The following is a 23,060-nucleotide window of genomic DNA, read 5'->3' as shown; positions in this document are numbered from 1 at the left end:
ATCCAACATTTTCCTTTTTTGGCATTTGCCAAGAATCCAGGCATCTATGCTATGGCATGGGGTAATTTACCAGTTTGCTGATGTACCAATCTGAGGCTGGTGAATAGGCACAAGTACCTTGGAGACTAAATAAGTCAAGCCAACTACCTTGCTTCTGCACTCAGCATGGACTTACATTGTCTAGTTTTCGCATATGCTGTGATTCTTACAAAGTTAAACTCTATCACAATTTTTTAAGGGAAGATTATATGCCAAAGCAGTAGTCACCATTTGGGAAGTCACAAAGTTGTCAAGATGTCACCTTCATCATACCTTTCTCCAATCATTTGATGAGCTTGTGACAAGGGCTCAGCTTAAGCACTTTGAGGTATTTCCTTGGTTCACTCACCTCCAGGGACTGCTTGCCACGAGACATTGAAGCCTCTGCCATTTATAGAGCTGTCAGTCTTAAATCGGATCGCTAGCTCATTGCCAGCACTGGAGACCTGCATGGGGTTTTCAGAAGATCTTTGGGCACACAACTGGGCTATTCTGGGAGAGTGGAAATCAGGACCTCCATAGACCTAAGAAGGAGTGTAGGAAAAAGGGCTCAAATTAAGGGAAGTATTTAAGCAATTACACCCTTCCCCTGGCTCCTTTTTACCACCGGCTCTTGGATTCTATTATGATTAGAAATTACAATCTCAGCTTCACTTGGTGGGGTGAACTGTAAACTTGAGCTGGATTTTTAAGGGCACTCCTCTGCCTTAGGAACACACAAGTCACCCACCAAAGAAATGCCTGCTTGTTTCATCAGTCAGAACTGTAGAGCTGAACTGAGTGAACTGTTCCAAAACCTTCTCTATCTTCCCTCTTCCTCTTTTTTTCTGTCTTCATGGGATTTCCTGCTTTCTTTGTCAGAGACTGTACAGATAATACAGTATCAAGTCTGGCTAATTTCTATAGCACATATGAAGGAGCCCTGGTGGTGCAGTGGTTAAGAGCTCGACTCCTAACCAAGAGGTCTGTGGTTTGAACCCACCAGCCGCTCCACGGGAGAAAGATGTGGCGGTCTGCTTCCGTAAAGGTTACAACCTTGGAAACCCTATGGGGAGGTTCTACTCTGTCCTACATTGTCTCTGTGAGTCAGAATTGACTCAGCGGTAACGGATTTGGTTTCTGTTTATGGCACATATGAATAATGTTAGCATAAAGACAGTTTCTTTATGAAAGTTTACACTGAGGACTATTGATCTCCCAGTTATATTGTTAGGATTTTCTACCTACTCTGAAGCTTGAATATTTTATAAAATTAGTCATTAAGCTTCTTCAGAGAGGAAATACAACTCTTAAGTGTGTTTTGGAATATCCCAAAGAAGGCACTCCTACAGATACTCCTTATACCTACTCTCAGCATGTCCACTCCCAGGAACCTGACCAATATCATCAAACTCCTACTCAGGAATTGCCCCAGACTGTGCCCCATAATCTAGACAGCTCCCTCTAGATCCATCTCACTTGGCTTCAGACCTCCTAGGATCCCCCAAATTACAACTATCTGGCTTGGGGTCTACAGCCTCAGTGACACATTCCTCCTAGTAAGTGTCCCCGTGGTCTCATTCATGTAGAGGATCCCACAGGCAAGCTCAGCCCAGCCCAGGTCTCCAGGACACCTCACATACAGGTTTCTCAGCCTCCCCTGGGCCCTGCTTTTATTGTGTGCTTGTATGTGTGTGTGCGTGTATGAGAGAGACAGAGAATGAGTGAGGTGAGTGTTAGGGCTACAAATAAACAGAAGCTGTCTTGTCAAACTTGAATTTATAGAAGAGAGATTATTTTTGATGACCGTGTCCAGGTACACTGCTATCTGCATCCTTCACAACCTGCCCCCTTGCACATAACGGGCCAGAAGCAGGAGAAGCAGCTGCCAGTTAGGTTTGTGCACAGGGCCAGCACCCTCCCACCTCTCCTACCTGTGCCTGTCTCCCACTTCTAGGTCACTCTCTCCCCATTCCTCAGGCACCCTCACCCTTGCCCATCCTCTGGCGTGCTGACCGATAAGGGAATCACTCAAGTGTTCTCTGGGGAGAGCAAATGAGAACAAGAGGCCTACTTCTGGGGAGGAGTACGTGATTTGAATCTGTAATGATCTCTTTGTCTGATTAATTCCCCCCAGCTATGAGGGAAGGCCAAAATGAATGAAACTGCTGTTTCACAGAGGGCTGAGCACAAGGACTGTAATTGCAAGGGAATGAAGCAGGCTGACTGCTTTGGGCTGATTTTCATTAGAAGGAGCTGATGCTTGTATGGCCTCCTATTTCCCATCAAAACAGGACTTTAGGAAGAGCCCTGTGTGGCCCTCTACACGGACACATATGCAAATAGAGGAAAGAAGGCTGCAAGGAGCCTTCCTCACTTCTTGTTTAGTGTTCTTTCACATTTCCATGAATGCCCTGGAGCAGCACCCCAGCTTTAAACGGACAGCATGTGCTTCTAATCATCTAAGCCCAATAAACGGCACATATTTAGAGAGAACCCTGCGCATGAGGGTTTAGTTCTAACAATGAAAACCTGCACGTTGGCAAAATATTCTTTGTTTTCCCTGCTCGTGGGATCCCTTGAGATCACAGACACAATGGGTATGAGTTGGCAGGGCCTAGAAACCAGCTGAAGAATAAATGCTACCACTTTTGGCATTCTTTGCTTCCCCTCTTACTGGGCCACACGCACAAATGACCATTGCTGAGAGACCAGACCGAGCAAAGTGCCCAAACCAAGCAATTGTCTCGGTTTATTGCGCCAAGGCGTGGATTTCCTTTTCTGCTTTATGCCTGTTCAGGCTGTTCCCTATAGAGCGTTCACAAAGACTGAAGCAAAACCAGCCAGAGTGTTTCTATGACAAATACAATAGAACGGTACTTTTGGCTTCCACAAATAAAACCAATAGTTAGCACATGACTCTTAAAAAGAGGAAAAAGATGGAAAGAATTTCAGGGTGTGGTTCGGTCAACTACAGCATATGACTAAAGTGTAGGAGAAAAAGATTTGGTCTGATGATCAGAGATAAAAGAAAAAAAAAGTGATCTTAGTGAATGCTCAGGGTAAAGAACATTTCAAAGCCTATGGTTTTAATCTGTTTTGAACATTTCGTTCTGCTCTGTTAGCTCCATTTATTGTTACCATCAAGTCAGCATTCCAGGGTTATGAGTAACCAAGCGCTGTTGCTTTATGCAACTGGCCATTTTCTGGACACTGATTTTTGAGGGTGAAAAAGTCCCGGTTAAACTTGGTGAAACCCAGGTAAAGCCTAATGCCTGGTGACAATAAGGTCTTACTCAGCTGCACTCAACAGAATATGAAAGAAAAAAAACTTGCCGGCTGAGAACAAATGAATGAAGAAAGTCAGCAATGTTTCAAGACCACACTTCCACCAGGGTAACAAATTTCAAAGTCTATTGCTAACACATTGTCTGTCTCTAAGGTCTGAGTGATGGAAAAATAAATCATTTTATCACTATCAGTTCAAATTTATCACACCACTTTCCACCTGAGTTGAACATTTGCAGAGTCAAAGTAGTTGAAGCAAGACTTCTAAGCAAAGAGTAAGGGGATTGCTCATTTGAGTCTGAAAAAGTAACTTTCCCAAAACATTTGATTAAGGGGGCTCAAAATATTCCCCCAAATTCTGCTTTTGCTGGAACATGGGAGGCCACAGCAGTGTCACCTTGTCCTAATAAAAGCCCTGGGCAGACTGCAGCCGCCCGTCGGCCATTTCTGGGCAGGCACAGGACCCTCCCTTGAATGCTACTGCCTGGAGTCCCTGATTTTGCCTCTCTGTGCCGGAGGCTGCTTTCAGGGAAAAGACTCAGTCTTTGCTTTCTCATGTAATGGGTGTGACAAAACCTAAAGCACAATGAAGCCATTTACACTTTGCCAAGTGGGCAACAATCACACGCACTTTGGAATATGAAAATGAAAGGTTCAGAACATTGCACACTGCTGCAGAAAATCTACTGCCAGCCCTTTGTAATTGTTAGGGGGGTTTTATGCAACCAAGAAGTACCCTTGCTGGCAAGAGGGGCCTCTGACTATTCCACATGTGAGTGTTATTCCTACTTCACACTGTGAGTGTGAATATATGAGGCATCTTGTTCTCTCCTCTTTAAAAAAAAACCTGCTTGTCCTCTGAGATGACTTGGCAAAATCCTTACATAAAGACAGGGATGGGTTTTGACCCAAGAATGTTATCAGCTCTGTATGACTAAGCTGAAGGCAGCACTGTCCTCCTTTAGAGAGACTTGAGCTAGTAAATGTAATTCCTAGTATCCACTCCATGAGGTGATGATTGTAGAACTCCATTTTTTAAGGAAATAGCTTATTTTGTGATTCAAGAAAGTTTTTTAGTTGTTAAAGTTTTCCATAAAATACATGTCACTCATTTTAATATGCTGCACACTGCACTTATCTATGGTTTTGTGGTGGATTTTATGGACCGTTGAATAGTGATCAGGTTCGGTTCTTAGCTTTTTCACTTTCTATCCATGTGGTCATGGAAAAATCCATTAATCTTTCTGAGCCTCAGTTTTGACAACTGTAAAATGGGGAGAAAAATCTCCTCTTATCTCACAGGATTATTTAACTTTCATATGTAGAAATGGATGTAAAAATCCCTTTGTAAACAAACATACGTGTGAGTTATTCTGCTGTGTCAATCAGAGATTTGGTTGTTTTCATTCATTCTATGAATATATTGTGAGTGTTTACTATTTGCTGCATACCCTCTGGCACTAGGGATATAGCAGTTAAAAAAGAGAAGGAAAAGAGGGAGAAGAAGGGGAAGAGAAGGAAGCAGGAGAAGAAAAAGAAGAGAGAAGGAGAAGAAGAAGAAAGCAGAAGATCACCCAGCCCTCATGGTTTAAACTCTACTAGATAAAAGAACACTTGTCATGATGTTATAAAAATTAAAAAAAAACAAACCCATTTCCATTGAGTCGAATCCAACTCATAGCGACCCTATGAGTCTATGAACAGTCCCTATAGCTGAAGTAAAAGTATTTTTATGTGCACTTGGAAGCCAATAGATTTTGCAGACAGTTCAATGTTTATATATATATACCCTAATGATGTTGTTGTTGTTGTTGTTGGGTGACATCAAGTTGATTCCAACTCATTGAGACCCCATGTGACAGAGTAGAACTTCCCCATAGAACTTTCTTGGCTGTAATCTTTATGGAAGCAGATAACCAGGCTTTTCTCCTGTGGCGTGGCTGGCTGGGTACAAATCACCAATCTTTCAGTTAGCCCCGAGCACTTAACGGTTTGCATCACCCTAATGACTAGATAGGAGTCCTGGTACAGTGGTTAAAGCACTTGGTTGCTTACTGAAAGGTTGATAGTTTGAACCCATCAGCTGCTCCACAGGAGAAAGATAGGACAGTCTGCTTCTATAAAGAAGTGCCTTGGAAATCCTATGGGGCAGTTCTACTTTGTCCTACATGGTCGCTATGAGTTGGAATCGACTCAATGGCAAGGGTTTTTTGTTTGTTCCTTTGTTTAATGACTAGATCCCTGCAATAAAAAGCTGATCATAATAAACTTTTGGGCCCAAGATTCTCAAAGGCCATCTTAATTATGTGAGATAAACCCTTTGCAGTAGTGTTGAAAAATCTCTTATCCTCCAATGCCTCACACTGCTTAACCGTTAAGAAAATCGCCATCTGGAGCAGATGCTTTTTGTTCCCTGCACTGGGTCAACTCACCTCAGATATCAGCTGTCCCTGTGGTGGGTAGTTCCTGTGCTTGCTGCTAGTGTCCCGCCTCAAGAGCCCGCCTTCTGTCTACACTCTGCCACCCAAATTCTTTTTTCTAAGGGAGAATGGGGCAATCCTCAACCAATGGGAATAGGAGTTGGGGGACCAATGTTTTAGCAGTAGGTTCTTCAGAAGGACAATTCTGATGATAGTCCGTGTGGGTTCTCAGAGGGTCCCAGCAGGATTGAGACCCAGTTAAAGCACAGGGGCATCCTTCACTGGCTCTTCCTCCTTCACTCTTTCACTCATGCAGTTCCTTCACTCCTGCTTCCTGGGATCACCACTTAATTAAGATATTAACCCCATATGTCTGCAAACATTCATAAAACACTTTTATCTAATACTATGAATAAAATAGAATACAGCCCTAGTAGCACAGTGGCTAAGAGCTCAGCTGCTTACCGAGAGATTGGCAGTTCAAATCCACCAGCCTTTCCTTGGGAACCCTATGGGGCAGTTCTACTCTGTCCTATAGGGTCACTATGAGTCCGAATCAACTTGATGGCAATGGGTTTTGTTTTTTGTTTTGTTTTTTATGAATAGAATAGTGTTCGTTAACTTGAAAAGATTTAGAAATCTTTGCAGAGTGATTTCAAATTCTACCCCAAATCTTAAAATGTGTTGAAGAAAAACAATCTAAATTCTTACCTCCAGGGAATCATAGTTGCAGCTTGCATGATACTCCACGTCAAAGTCATGGATAGTGAGCTGAATGCTACTCCCAGGGGCTGTATTAATGTACCAGATACACTCCTTGTTGGGTGGGTACCTGTTGGGATACCCCGGGCTGCTGAAAGCACCCATGTCCCCAAACAGCTCCCCACCACAACCTGTAAAAAGAGCAAGGCTCAGTCAGTTTAAAGTAGGCATCAGCATCTGGAAAAAATTCTAATATTCAACTAATAAAAAGGTAATAGAAAATACATAACAGCTAATTTATGAGAAAAATCAAAATTCAAATAGTCATAATTATATAGTTATAAAACAATGAGAAAGATCATGGCTACAACTTTTTCAAAAAGCATTGAATATATTGTTTGGTATAATAATCCTCAGTTATTACTCTCCATCAAATCTCTGGTAAATTCTTTTCAAAGTGTCATTACAACTTTTATAATTTCTTCATTACATTTCAGTAAGAATTACAAGTTTGAAGTCAGGGTTAACATGAACAGTGTTGGACAAGTTAACTCCATGTCCTGGGGTCTTCAGTTTTCCTATATGTAAAACTACGGGTTTGGGATGTATTATTTCTAAATCCCCTTCACATTAATGACTAGAATTCTAAGTGCTAAAAAAGTCCTTAGCTTTGTACTAATGACTGTAGGAAATAAAAATAAATAAATAATATAAGAAGTGACCAAAAACATGATCCATGAAAGAAAAAATACTGATAAGTGGGACTTCATTAAAATTAAAAATGTCTGCTCTGTGAAAGACACTGTTAAGAGAATGAAAAGGCAAGCCAAAGACTAGGAGAAAATCTTTGTAAAGTACGTATCTGATAAACACCTGTATCCAAAAAATACAAAGAACTCTTAAAACTCAATAATAGGAAAACAAACAACCTAATTGCAAAATGGGCAAAAGATCTGAACAGATACTTCACCAAAGAAGATATAGGAATGTCAAATAATCATATGAAAAGATGCTCTACATCATATGTCTATGGGAACTGCAAATTAAAACAACAATGAAATACCACTACACACCAATTACAATGGCTAAAATCCAAAACCCTGACACCATCAAATGCTGACGAGAATGTAGAGCAACAGGAACTTAAATTCATTGCTGGTGGAATGCAAAATGGTACAGTCATTTTGGAAGACAGTTTGCAAGTTTCTTGCAAAGTTAAACATATGTTTACCAGCATATGACCCAGCAATCGTGCTCTTAGTTATCCAAATAAGTTGAAAATTCATGTTCACACAAAAAAACTGCATATAAAAACCGTTTATAGTGGTTTTATTCAAAATTACCAGAAACTGGAAGTCACCAAGATGTCTTTCATTAGGTTAATGAATAAACAAACTGTGGTACATCCATACAATGGAGTATTACCCAGAAAAATGAGCTATAAAGTCACGAAAGGACGGGGAGGAGCCTTAAATGTATATTGTTAAGTTACAGAAGCCAGCCTGAAAAAACTACATACCATATGATTCCAACTATATGACAAAAGGCAAAACTACAGAAACAGTAAAAAGATCAGTGGTTACCGGGAGTTGGGGCTGGAGGAATAAATAGGTGGAGGCCGGGACATTTTTAGGGCAATGAAACTATTCTCCATGATACTATAATGGTATAAACATGACATCATGCATTTGTCAAAATCCATAAAACTTCACAACACCAAGAGTGAACTCTAATGTTTTAGAGATTTTAGTTAGTAATAGTGTATTAATATTGGTTCAACAACTGTAACAAATATACCACGTTAATGCAAGATGTTAATCATGGGAGAAACAGTGTGCAGGTGGAAGAGGGGTATATGGAAACTCTTTGTACTTTCTGCGCAGTTTTTCTGTAAGCTTAAAACTACTCTAAAAAATAAACTCTATTTTTTAAAAAAGTAAATGATAAGTCCTGACCCAAGGAACTTATATCTAATTTTTAAAAATGCAACACATGTTAAAAAAAAAATCAAGTAAAAATATACACGTTCCATTGTCGCCAAATCGATTCCAAAGTAAAAATATAGCAGTATATATTTTATTAATGATTATTTATCATTTCTTTATATCCTTAGAAAGTAATTAAGGCAAGTCATTACAACAATCAAATGCTGCAACATGTATTACCTATTTTAATACCCATAATAACCACATGAGGTAGGTACTATTGCCTGTATTTCTTAAATGAAAAAATCAGTGCAAATAGAGGTCAAATGGCTTTCCAAAGTTACATGCCTTGTAAGTGGCGGAGCTAGGATATGAACCTAGGCAGTCTGGCTGTGCCAGAGTTCATAACTAGTGTACAGTTTGTAGGAATTCTGACAGAGATTTCAGTATATGTATACATATATATATAACCAAAAAAAAAAACAAAAAACCTGTTGGCATCAGGTGGATTCCGACTCACAGCAACCCTATAGGACTGAGTAGAACTACCCCATTACCCCATAAGGTTTCCGAGGAGCAGCTGGTGTATTCAAACTGCCGACCCTTTGCTTAGCAGCTGTAGCTCTTCACCACTATGCCACTAGGGTTTCCTTATAAATAAATATATATATATTTGTTGTTGTTGTTAGGTGCCATCAAGTTGGTTCCGACTCATAGCGACCCTATGTACAACAGAATGAAACACTGCCCAGTCCTGCGCCATCGTCACAATCCTTGCTAAGTTTAAGCCCATTGTTGCGGCCACTGTGACAATCCATATCATTGAGGGTCCTTCTCTTTTTTGATGACCCTGTACTTTACCAAGCATGATGTCCTTCTCCAGGGACTGATCCTCCTGATAACATGTCCAAAGTATGTGAGACGTAGTCTCGCCATCCTTGCTTCTAAGGAGCATTCTGGTTGTACTTGTTCCAAGACAGATTTGTTCATTCTTTTGGCAGTCCATGGTATATTCACTATTCTTCTCCAACACCACAATTCAAAGGTGTCATTTCTTCAGTCTTCCTTATTCATCATCCAGCTTTCGCAAGCATTGGAGATGATTGAAAACACCATGGCTTGGGTCAGGTGCATGCACCTTAGTCTTCAAGGTGACATCTTTGCTTTTTCAACACTTTAAAGAGGTCTTTTGCAGCAGATTTGCCCAATGCAATGCGTCTTTTGATTTCTTGACTGCTGCTTCCATGCATGTTGATGTGGATCCAAGTAAAATGAAATCCTTGACAACTTCAATCTTTTCTCCATTTATCAAGATATTGCTTATTGGTCAGTTGTGAGGATTCTTTCTTTTCTTTATGTTGAGGTGTAATCCATACTGAAGGCTGTGGTCTTTGATCTTCATCAGTAAGTGCTTCAAGTCCTCTTACTTTCAGCAAGCAAAGTTGTGTCGTCTGCATAATGCAGGTTAATGAGTGTTCCTCTAATCCTGATGCCCCATTCTTCTTCATATAATCCAGTTTCTTGGATTATTTGCTCACCATACAGATCAAATAGGTATGGTGAAAGGATACAACCCTGACACACACCTTTCCTGACCTTAAACCACACAGTATCCCCTTGTTCTGTTTGACTGCCTCCTGATCTATGTACAGTTTCCTCATGAACACAATTAAATGTTCTGGAATTCCCATTCTTCGCAACATTATCCATAATTTGTTATGATCCACACAGTCACAGCCTTTGCATAGTCAATAAAACACAGGTAAACATCCTTCTGGTATTCTCTGCTTTCAGCCAGGATCCATATCAGCAATGATATCCCAGGTCCTGTGTCCTCTTCTGCATCTGGCTTGAATTTCTGGCAGTTCCCTGTCGATATACTGCTGCAGCAACTTTTGAATGATCTTCAGCAAAATTTTACTTGCATGTGGTATTAATGATATTGTTTGATAATTTTCACTTTCAGTGGGATCACCTTTCTTGGGAACAGGCATAAATATAGATCTCTTTCAATCAGCTGGCCAGGTAGCTGTCTTCCAAATTTCTTGGCATAAATGAGTGAGTACTTCCAGCCCGGCATCTGTTTGTTGAAACATCTCAACTGGTATTCTGTCAATTCCTGGAACCTTGTTTTTCACCATTGCCTTCAGTACAGCTTGGATTTTTTCCTTCAGTACCATTGGTTCCTGCTCATATGGTACCTCCTGAAATGGCTGAACATCGACCAGTTCTTTTTGGTATAGTGACTCTGTGTATTTCTTCCATCTTCTTCTGATGCTTCCTGAGTCATTTAATATTTTCCCCATAGAATCCTTCAATATTGCAACTCGAGGCTTGAATTTTTTCTTCAGTTCTTTCAGCTTGAGAAATGCAGAGCATGTTCTTCCCTTTTGGTTTTCCATCTCCAGGTCTTTGCACATGTCATTATAATACTTCAGTTTGTGTTCTTGAGGCTCCCTTTGAAATCTTCTGTTCAACTCTTTTACTTCATCATTTCTTCCTTTCGCTTTAGCTGCTCAATGTTCAAGATTCATAGTCTCTTCTGACATCCATTTTGGTCTTTTCTTTCTTTCCTGTCTTTTTAATGACCTCTTGCTTTCTTCACGTATGATGTCCTTGATGTAATGCCACAACTTGTCTGGTCTTCGGTCATTAGTGTTCAGTGCATCAAGTCTATTCTTGAGATGGTCTCTAAATTCAGGTGGGATATACTCAAGGTCATACTTTGGTTCTCATTGATTTGTTCTAATTTTCTTCAGTTTTAACTTGAACTTGCATGAGCAATTGATAGTCTGTTCCGTAGTCAGCCCCTGGACTTGTTCTGACTGATGATATTGAGCTTTTCCATCGTCTCTTTCCACAGATGTAGTCGATTTGATTCCCGTGTATTCCATCTGGTGAGGTCTCTGTGTACAGTCACCGTTTATGTTGGTGAAAAAAGGTATTTGCAATGAAAAAGTCACTGGTCTTGCAAAATTCCATTGTGAGATCTCCAACATCGTTTCTATCACCAAGGCCATATTTTCAAACTACCAATCCTTCTTGGTTTCCAACTTTCACATTCTAATCTCCAGTAATTATCAATGCATCCTGATTGCATGTTTGATCAATTTCAGACTGCAGAAGTTGGTAAAAATCTTTAATTTCTTCATCTCTGGCCTTAGTGGTTGGTGTGTAAATTTGAATAATAGTTGTGTTAACTGGTCTTCCTTGTAGGCGTATGGATATTATCCTGTCACTGACAGTGTTGTACTTCAGGATAGATCTTGAAACGTTCCTTTTGATGATGAATGCAATGCTATTCCTCTTCATTTTGTCATTCCTGTCATAGTAGACCATATGATTGTCCAATTCAAAATGGTGAATACCAGTCCATTTCAGCTCACTAATACCTAGGATATCAATGTTTATGCATTCCATTTCATTCTTGACGACTTCCAATTTTCCTAGATTCATACTTCATACATTCCACGTTCCAATTATTAATGGATGTTTGTAGCTGTTTCTTCTCATTTTGGGTCATGCCACATCAGCAAATGAAGGTCCTGAAAGCTTAACTCCATCCACATCATTAAGGTTGACTCTACTTTGAGGAGGCAGCTCTTCCCCAGTCATCTTTTGAGTGCCTTCCAACCCGAGAGGCTCCTCTTCTGGCACTATATCAAACAATGTTCTGCTGCTATTCATAACGTTTTCACTGGCTAAATCTTTCCAGAAGTAGACTTTCGGGTCCTTCTTCCTAGTCTGTCTTAGTCTGGAAGCTCAGCTGAAACCTGTCCGCCATGGGTGACCCTGCTGGTGTTTGAATACCAGTGGCATAGCTTCCAGCATCACAGCAACACACAAACCCTCACAGTACAACAAACTGATAGACATGTATGTATATATGTATATACATATACACATATATATATTGCTCTGTTAATATTTCTGGGCTGCCTTTTCTATTTTTTCAGAATAGTTCTTATTGGTTGGTCAATTCTTCCAAGCAAATTCTCTTACTCTGCAACTTGTCTTTTCATGTTTAAAAACAATGGCGTCTCCTCAGTCCATTCCAAATAAATGTGCCCTTTTACATCAATGAAATTAAACTATCGTGACTTAAAAAATAAGATACTCGATCTGAGATCTACTATCCACCCTAGGAAAATTCCTCCTGGATAATGATTTTTTAAAGTTACCGCAGAAAAAATTCTCCATACATTTACAGAATCCTCACTTTATCAAATAGGGAGATGAGGAGAATTAAGAAAAGAATATTAGTTTGGTAAATAAATCTGATTCTAGCTCAAAAGGCTACCATCTTCCTGAGTTGCCAGTTTCCCGCATCCTTCTGAAAACTTCTGCATTTTCAAACTTTAAATTTATTGTGCAGGACAATATCTTTCCTGTGTCCTACAAAGTCCCTACTTTTATTTCAGTTAAATTAAAGCCCCATGAAAATGTGGTTTAAAATTAGCTGTGCTAACATTGTTTAAAGTTTGTGGTGAACGTTAAAAACAAAATCTAAAAGCCAGAAAAGATTAGAAAGTATTTTTCTGACTATAACAACACATGGAAAATATTCCTGAAGCCAAAATTGCAGAGATAGTACATATTCTCAGTACTACTGCACAACTCCGGGGAGCACTGCGCACAGTGTATTCCACAGAATGATGCTCCCTGAGGTTGTACAACTTACTGGTCCATATAAATTGTGTTATAATATAGCACCTTTCACTAAAATACGTTATAGGTAAGCCAAGTCATTGTTATCTTGATATATACATGGCACCCTGGTAGCTCAGTGGTTAAGAGCTCAGGCTGCTAACCAAAAGGTCAGCAGTTCAAATCCACTAGCTGCTCCTTGGAAACCCATGGGGCAGGCAGTTCTACTCTGTCCTATAGGGTCATTATGAGTCAGAATCAAATCAACAGCAATGGATTTGGTTTGGTTTTATATGTATATATATATAGAGAGAGACATATATATATAATTTGCTGCCGATATTTTCAGCTTATATGGTTCTTGATATCAGTTGTATTATATCAATAATCAAATGAAAAAACCTTTGCGGAAAATAACTTTGTTGGCCACATGATATAAAATAGAACAAAGAAATGGAAGTTTGGACATCTCACCTCTGCATTTTTATTTAGCTTCAGTTCATCAGACAATCTATTTTTAAATCATAGTTTATTTATCTAAATATCTGTATAACATTTTTCCATTGTCTTTTCCAATTGTTTTAGATTTCCTTGTATATTCCTTTGCAAATAACAGGATACTAATACCCTTAAGCACTGTAAACTGGAATAGTAACATCAGATTCTTGGCATACAGTGATGCTTTGAAAACTTACAGTACTGGAGACTCACAGTGTACTTTTTCCCAAGATTTAAAATACATAATAAACAACATTTGTAATTAAAAAAAGAGCACCATTTTATTTTTAGGTATGTCATGTTCTATTCTCAAAAGCAGCACTTATGTGTGTCTTTTCAAGAGAAAATTAGACTAAAAATTAAAAGTGATACTCTATTGGGAAAAAATATGTGTGATTGTGAGAAAGAGAACAAAACCGTTAGAGCTTGAAAACCTTTGAGGTTTTTTTCTTCTTCATGGTGTCACCACCTCTGAGATTTAACATATTAACAGATAACAAATCTGATTTAAAAGTTCACATCGAGTGCAAAACAGAATATATTCATGTAATGGTGTTTTATGGTCAAAACTACGAAGCACTGAAAAATAAAGTTAATTCCTATAATTATGGTAGAAATTTAACTCCATCTTTGTTTTTCTAAATTGTGAAAAATAAGAATATTTTACCAATTCCTTTCATTCATTCATTTATTCGATAAGTATTTATTGCGTGCATGCCGTAGTACAAGCAGTGCTGTAGAAGACAGGTGCATTTTAATGTCTCTTGAAAAGAGAAAACCCATTTATCTAAATAAAAGGCATATTACACATGTGCCCTCATACGAGTTATTACATTCTTTTTGCTTTTCCTTCAGTTTGCAAAGATTAATTTCGATAAGTTTTATTTTGAAAAAACAATCAGTGAATTCCACTGTAACTTTTGCATGTTTATTGATGGTGAGTTACAAATAAAAGTAAATAAATTGTCATATTCAGTTGCTAAAAAATATTTATAAATCTCTTAGTTTTGGAAATACAATGTTATCCTAATTCTCTTCTGGTACCAATTTATAATCTGAAGATGCGAGATTTTCATCAGCATTTAGCCAGTGATGCCCCAATCTCCTTGTTATCATTTCTTTTTCCTAGATTTTGAGAATCTTTGACAAGTGTGTAATTTGTAGTAGGCAAAAGAAAATGTGTCAAAGTACGTATTTTTAAAAATGAAAAGAGTGGTATCTATCTTTTCTATGCTTTCTTTCAGTGACAAGGGAAATACGTTTACAACAAAATTAGGAAAATTTCTATTAACCAAAAACTTTAAATATGCAGTAGTTCTTTATTTAAGAAATTCGAACTGTCATTAGGCTAACATACTGAAACATTAAAACACGATTTTAGAATTGTGTAATTATGGATAAAAATGAAAAATCATGAATTGACAGCAAAAGTTGAAATTTTTTAAATTATAAATGAAAGTAAACAACAAATATAATTCACATTAAGTGATAGAGATTTTTTAAAAAAATGTATAATGTGAGTTTTTTAATTATATTTATGCATTGCTGTCCACTTTATTAGTTATGAAAAAGGGAGTGAGTTACAATAGAGGAAATATAATTTAGAACCTATATTAACACATAATACTCCATTGTCAGTCAAAAGAAATATCAAGACAATAAAAATATCTTATTGTCTGTAATTCTAAAGGACAGAAACATACTCAAAATGCTGGAATGAATCAGAAGCTGAATGCTTAAGTTCTGCCTCATCAACAATTACTTGTTCACATCAGGTAGCAAAGTTGTTCATTTCATTTGATTTGCTACTTCTGAACCTCCTGTGGTAAAGAGGGTGTTTTGTTTTGTTTTTATAAAGGTTATGGACTTCAAAAATATACTTATTTGGTAAGTGCTTCACATGTATAGTTGCTATCAGTGTTGCTGATATCTAATATAAACAAACTGCAAAAACTCAGTTACAAGTTTCAGGGAGGGGGAAAAAGTGTTTTGTTCAGTGTGCAATTTCTCTTTAAGTGTGGATTTTAGAGCTTGGCAGTCTGTTACGGAAATACAGTTTTTCCTGAATGAAAGTCTTTGAGTTTATTTCCAAATCTATCCACCCATTTTGATGATGGAAAGAGCAAGGCTTCTGGAAAATCTCAGGTGTCTGCATTGCATGTAGAGTGGCAATAATGGTGCAGACACACCTGCAAATGTTAAAACTTAAACAAAATTGCTGAAAAAAACAGTTTGGCAAGCTGTTATGGATTGAATTGTGTTCCCCAAAGCAATGGGTTGGACTCTTAACCTCTAAACCTATGGACGTAATTCCATTTGGGAATAGTGTTTTCTTTGTTATGTTAATGAGGCCATATCAGTATAGAGTGTGTCTTAAACCTAATGACTTTTGAGACATAAAAAGAGCAGAGAAGCAAGCACAAATGGGGAAAAGACAGATGCCACGTGGAGATCTCCAAGAAACTGAGAAGCTGAAACAAGGATTTTGCCCCAGAGTGGACAGAGAGAGAGACTTCCCCTAGAGCCAGTACCCTAAATTCAGACTTCTGGCCTTCTAAACCATGAGCAAATAAATTTCTGTTCATTAAAGCCACCCTTTTGTGGTATTTCTGCTACAGCTGCACTAGATTACTAAGACATAGGCTATGCAGTAACTTAGAAAACCATGTCATTATCAGTAATGTCTGTGACTTTGACAAGACTGGAAATGAAAGAAGTTAAATCAACCAAAAAACCAAACCTTTTGCCATTGAGTTGTTTCTAACTCATTGCAACCCCATGTGTTAAAGAGTAGAACTGCTCTGTAGGATATTTTTGGCTGTAATATTTACAGAAGCAGATCACCAGGCCTTTCTTCCACAGCTCCATTGGGTGGGTTTGAACTGCCAGCCTTTAGGTTAATAGTCTGGTGCAAACCTTTTGCACCACCCAGGGACTGACCAGTTATCAACCAATAGCTAGCTACCAGAAAATAACATAGAAGGTGATACTTAGATTACCATATCCTCTTCATCCTCATGTTAGCTGTCTACTTGAATGAATAATAAAATATTAGTAATCTAAAAAGGAGGCGCCTGGGTGGTACTAGCGGTTTGCAATCAGTTATTAACCCAAACATTGGCAGTTCAAACCTACCAAGCAGCTCCATGGAAGAAAAGGCCTTGAAATCTGCTTCCATAGAGATTACAGCCAAGAAAACCCTATGCAGCAGTTTTGTTCTATAACATATGTGGTTGCCATGAGTCAGGGACTGACTCAATGGCAGCTAACAACAACAATCTAAAACAGTTGACAATGGTCTAGAAAAGCATTTTAGAAGTCTTCCTAAAGAAAATAATCATATGATGAAAACACCAAGCAAGGAGTGATGAATGAAGACTTTGAGAGTTCCATATTGAGGAAAACTAGAGTTAGAGACAGTGACTCCTTGTACCCAATTGGTAAGAGAAGGTTTTCATGGAGAAGACATGATCTCAGAATTGCTTGATTTTGCACAGCTGGCAAAACTTTTGGAAACGGTATAGCATACTGGGTAGAGCATGGGTTGTGGCATAAGACAAAATGGGTTCCAATACTGGCTGTGTTTCTTCTTAGATACTCTTTACCATAGTCTCTCTAATCTTAAGTTTTTCATCTGTAATAGATTTACCTCACAGGGTCATTGTATAGATTAAATGAAATAATCAAAGCAAGGTGTTCGGTTAAGTGTTTTGCACATGATAATCACTCTATAAATGCTATGTATTACATTTTAACAAGAGTTTATCCAGATAGGGGATGAGTTTAGAGAAAGACTTGGAGCTAGAAGAGGAATTACTTCCTAAAGAGCCATGGTGAACAGTTAGAGAAGAGTTAAGAAATGAGTTGTTCACTAAGCCACAATATCTTTATTGTGATAAGTAAATAACTACTTGTATGGTAACCCGTTGCCGTTGAGTCAGTTCTGACTCATAGTGACCATTTAGGACAGAGAAGAACTGCTCCAATAGGGTTTCCAAGGAGCGGCTGGTAGATTCGAACTGCTGACCTTTTGGTTAGCAGCCATAGCTCTTAACTACTGCACCACCAGGGCTCCATTTGTATGGTAGTTGTGTGATAAACCACAGTAACTACTTGTATGGTAGTTTACAGTTGTCAGAGTGCTTTCAATAAACACATTATCTTATTTGAAGTTCATAATAACTCTCTGAGGTAGGCAAGAACGATAATGTCAGGCAATGTGAGGCTCAAAAGCCTGCGGGACTTGCCCGTGCTCAACATAGTGAATGGCAGATCTGGGGTCAAAACCCAGGTATTCTGATCTCTGGTCATGTGTTCTCTCCTAAATGCCTGGTTGAGTACTTCAGCCCTAAGGCACTGCAATGGCAATGTTAAATACTGCCCTCATTACTGTTCTGTCCATCTACTGAGGGAAAAATCACCATAGCAACCTGGAAAATAAAGTAAAAATCTTTTCATTTACTTTGAGGTAAATCTAATATATTAATGAATTTCATTAGACATCAGCTGAACTGGAACAAAATAATCTTCAGAAGAGAATCATATGTTTTTCAGTTTTAGTTAATCTTTACAAAACTTTTAGGACTGGTGACTGATAATCTATTTGATTTTATTTTCCTCCAAAACCCAGTCATCAGCTGAAAAGAAGTGCTTACCTTATCAGCAAGAAGCATGTTGATTTACTGAAGTCATAGCACGGAAGAGTTACAAGCTGTTTCTAAGCCCCCCGCACTTGTGTAGATAATTTTTTAAAGTTTTCATAAAAGGGCTTTGATAACACTTTTTGTTTTTGTCCAAAACAAGCTATGAGTTATAAAATCTCAGAACAAAAAAATTCAGAATAATCTCCTATGCATGTTCTGTCTTCAACTTGGGTTTCTTTTTGTTTTGTTCTGTTTTAACAAAAGGGCTTTAATAAATAGCAAATCAGCAATGAAGCAGCTAAATGGAATCAGAAGCACAAAATTTAAAAAGTATATTCTATATTGCCCTACGATTTCTCAGATGCAGCCAACTCTCTATATTTGGCATTTTCCTGAAACTATATTCAATAAACCGATAGTATCAGGAGGGGGTTCAGCTTGAAAGCCCACCAAGGCTGGAAGAAAAGGAACAGAGGACTGACCCAAAGAAGACATCCTCACACCCTTATCCTCTAAGTTCGGAGGGAATCACCTGAGAAATAAGTGGTGGATGTTAAAAAGAGGCCAAAAACCTAAAGTATAGTTAAAGAGAATAAATGATGATGCCCCATTAAAATGATAGATTTATATTGTAGTAGTTTTGTATAAGTTAAAAATAAAAGCTTGCTTGGTTCCGTAATACCTTGAAGTGGCTCTCATAGGCAAAGCCAATATCACTTGGTCATGTAAAAATGCAGCATGTGGAGGGAGGGGGATCAGTGGGAGAAGTTACTGATGTGGATTCAGTTGGTAGGGCAGGTATGACGTGAACTGGTAACCAAGAGCTCAGAATTTGGGGGAGATCCAAACCTAGGCAAGGTGGGATATTTCCTGGAGTATACATTTGTTGCTCGGGTCTTACTTCCAACATATCTATGAAATACGCAATATTGTAATTAAAGGGATTTTAAACAGAAAATTTCAGGTCAGTGGAGGTATGGGATAAAGAGAAATGTGAACTCCTTAAGATGGTCAGAGTTGTCCAAAGGTGACTGTGGCATGTAATCAGAACCACAAATGGTCAGCATCTCCTGACTTGATTTTACCATTTAACTCTCCAACATTCTAAAGGTGTATGCCACTCTCCTGGGAGATAGAAGAAAAGCAAATGATAGGTATCTGCCCTACTAAGAGAGAAGACTGAAACCAGATTATTAGTCCTCTCTGAAAACAAGGTCAAGTGTGAAGTCTCTGGAATTCATAAAGGCCTGACCTTAAGGATTTGCAGATAACTGTTCTGGGAAATTTGTGGGTCAACACGTACGCTCTGAGGCCAGAGACACAAGCTGGAATAACTACGAGATGAAATCAGAGAACAAAATCAGGTAATATAAAGGCCAGGGAATGTGAAATTCCCCTGAGAAAAAAGGAAGAAGGAAGAAGAAAGAAGAAGACAGAGCATCGTAACTCGAGGAGAGGAGAAAATCGTCAAAAGCTACAGAACCCCTGTATTGGGTGGAATAATGTCACCCCAAAATTCATGTCCCCCCATGTCATAGATTGAATTGTGTCCCCCAAAAATATCTGTCAACTGGCTAGGTCATGATTCCCAGTATTGTATAGTTGTCTACCTCTTGTTATCTGATGTGATTTCTCCGGTCTGTATATTCTATCACTATGATGTAATAATACGGATTAGTGGCAGTTATATTGATGAGATCTACAAGATAAAGCCAATCTCTTTTGAGATATAAAAGAGAGAAGTGAGCAGAGAGACAGGGGGACCTGATACCACAAAGAAAGCAGCACAGAGAGCAGAGCCTATCCTTCGGACTGAGGTTCCTTTGCTGAGATGCTCCCAGACCAAGGGAAGACTGATGACAAGGTCCTTCCTCCAGAGCTGACAGAGAAAGCCTTCCCCTGGAACTGACACCTTGAATTTGGACTTGTAGCCTACTAGACTGAGAGACAATAAATTTCTCTTTGTTAAAGCCATCTTTGGTATTTCTGTTACAGCGGCACTAGATGACAAGCACACTCCAGAATCTGGGAATGTAACCTTATTTGGAATTAAGGTCTTTGCAGATGTAATCAATTAAGATGAGGTCATACTGGATTAGGGTGGACCCTAAACACAGTGACTGGTGTCCTTATAAGAAGAGAGAAATTTGGATACAGGCACACAGAAGAAAGATGGTCACGTGAAGATGGAGGCAGAGATTGGAGTTAGGTTTCCACAAGGCAAGAATTGCCAGCAACCACTAGAAGCTAGGAAGAGGCAAGGAGGGATCCTCCCTCAAAGACTTCAGATTTATAGTCTCTAGAACTGGGAGAGAATACATTTCTGTTGTTTTAAGCCACCCAGTTTGTGGTACTTTGACACAGCAGCCCTAAGAAACAAACATAGCTCTCTCCTTCTCCCAATAATCAAGATGGCCAAACTTGCAGACAGGTATAAAATGGCAACAACTGTGAGAGTAACATCTGAAGGCCTTGTGGGTTTGCAAACTGTCGTTACTCCATTTTTTATTAGTTACTTCATGCTTATCATATTAAGGTTTAGGTGATGGTTGGTGAAAGATAAGGTTAGAAGATAGAAAGTCTATTGTTGAGAAAACTGAAGACAAAAATAGGACTAGGCACCACATTAGAAGGACAAAGTAAACCTAAGAACTAAGGCGTTAAACCATACTTATTTTTATCATTGGAGAGTCAGTAAGGTTTAGAAAGTTTCATCTTTCATAAAGACTTCATTCCGGCCCCACACTTTGTGATAATCCATTTTATCTAACTTTGCTCTGTTTGACCTGATCAATTTTTATGCAGCAATGGATATGGAGTGGAGTGATGTATTTTCAATGGTAGGGACCAAAAACAAACAAACAAACAAAAAACAGTAAAAGAATAAGGACATAACATGCAGCAATGACTCAGAAAAAAGATACAAGGAGTTCAAAATCAACGTTGTCCACGCCTATAAAATGACTTTAAAATTACTGTACGAGATACCATATGAATTTTCAAAATTAAGATTATCACAGCCATCTGACTGCCTGAGATGTTCTGAATTCCAATATTGAAGTGTTTTGCCTTAGGACACATTTAAAGAGAAATGAATCTGATACAACTATATTTTCCAGGTTTTCACATAATACAAATTTTAATTTCCTGTATGTACAGGGATAAAATCTTTCATTTTAACCTGGAGAAGTATAGACAGTCTTGTCATCTTTTCATTTTGATTAACTATACCCTATTTTCCTTCTAATCTACTAAGTCTAACCAAATTTAAAAATGGTTTCCCAGTAGAAATTCATTGCTTACGATTCTTCACAAGAAATCAATCAATCTCTCTCGCTCTCTCTCTCAGACATTTTTGGAATTATTAAAAATTTCTAAACAAAATACAGTATACAAATATCTGCCAAGGAAATTAAATGGGACCAAGGCGACTGGACTAATTTCCCCTAAAATGAGTAACCATGCCTAAGGCTACTAATAGTTTCTTTATGAAATCCTCAAACAGGCAAAGACCTTGGAAAAGTGCTTTCTTTATGCTATTTCCAAGTTCAACACTCAACTCTTTTTTAGGAGCATTCATTCTAAACCTGTTTTATTTTTTCAATTTCATTATTTTGGAATACAGTACTCTTCCAGGCAAAGGGTCAGCGAACCTCCTCCAGGGCTCCACCTCACTGCCTCTCCCCAATTCCTTCTCTCACCTTTTTCCCCCACCCGTAACCTTTCCTCCGAAGGGAGATTACTCATCACCGACAAACAGACAATGTGTGCAGCACCACTCTGATGGTAGTGGTGTCCTCTGACCCTCCACACTCTGTCCAAACCTGAGTCACAAGATTCTTAAGTGTGATTATGATATCCAGGGGTGCAGGCGCCTGGCACGGCAAATGCTGTAGGCAGTCAGCCTAGGTCCTTAGCTTAGAGGAGATGCACTGCTCTCTGAATCTGTCCCTAAATTAACCAAACCCTCATATGCCCCACCCCTCCCCTCACTCTCTACCCGCAATCAAGCCAATCCCTTCATTTGCCAAGGATTCTAACCTCTGTTGAATGTAACTCCTCCCTTTCATAAGCTAGTTTGTGTAACTAAGTCGTGGTAACAGACTAGATGGTCTCTTCAGTCTCTCCCAGCTCGAAGCTTATGATTCTGTCAGCCATGTGTAGCAATTTCAGAAGAAGCAGCCTTTATATATGAGTAATAACACAGACATCATGTTGAAAGATAGAGAAATAGCATTAGCTATTTTGAACTAGCTGTTTGTCAAGCAAATGAGCTGCCCCCCCACCCCCATACACACTTTACTGCTACATGAGTCTGAAGAAGGAATTGTGTAATTCAGTGGAGAGTCCCTGGAACGGGAACAATATTTACTTGGGAAAGACTGCACAGATTTCTTTAAAAACATTTCCTATCCTCAATGGAAATTTAGTTGTAAAATCATCTACTTAAGCTCTGACTACTTTTGCATTACAGTATCTTTTAATCTTCCTTGCAAGGAAGTTTGTGGGGGGGGAAGCATAGTACAGTTACTTAAGACATGGGCTTTGGAGTTAGACAGCACATACCTGGTTTTGAGTCCTGATGCCATCACTTAGTAGATCTGTGTGTTTGGACAAGTTACTTAATTTCTCTGAACTTTCTTCCTTAGTTTTCTTATCCATAATATGAGCAATGATGATGATAGTATCAGAAAATTATTGGGAGGAGATACGAGATAAGATTTTTAAAGCACTAATCAAAGTGCCTAATACATGGTAAGGGTCATTGTTTTAAATGATCAAAACAACAACAACAACAGTAATAATAAATGTGATGTCAATTAAATCAACTCAGTAAGCATGTTGCTGTAAAAAATTAGCAGAGTGCAGTTACAAAAATACCCCACACGGGTAGTCAAAACAGCCTTGCACTGGTACAA

At 38.7% G+C, this 23,060-nt stretch overlaps 1 protein-coding gene across 1 annotated transcript in view; it reads right to left on the bottom strand.

The window, feature by feature from the left end:
• The window catches only part of CUBN (cubilin), a 396,867-nt gene that overhangs the window by 184,876 nt on the left and 188,931 nt on the right, over window positions 1-23,060 (bottom strand). Inside the window, 2 exon segments of the mRNA XM_004391280.1 lie at window positions 389-563; window positions 6,438-6,619. Coding sequence (XP_004391337.1) covers window positions 389-563; window positions 6,438-6,619 — 357 coding nt within the window.

The sequence above is a fragment of the Trichechus manatus genome, unplaced genomic scaffold (genome assembly GCF_000243295.1).
Source record: "Trichechus manatus latirostris isolate Lorelei unplaced genomic scaffold, TriManLat1.0 scaffold00075, whole genome shotgun sequence".
Classification (NCBI taxonomy): Eukaryota; Metazoa; Chordata; class Mammalia; order Sirenia; family Trichechidae; genus Trichechus; species Trichechus manatus.
This window is presented reverse-complemented; position numbering and strand designations above follow the sequence as displayed.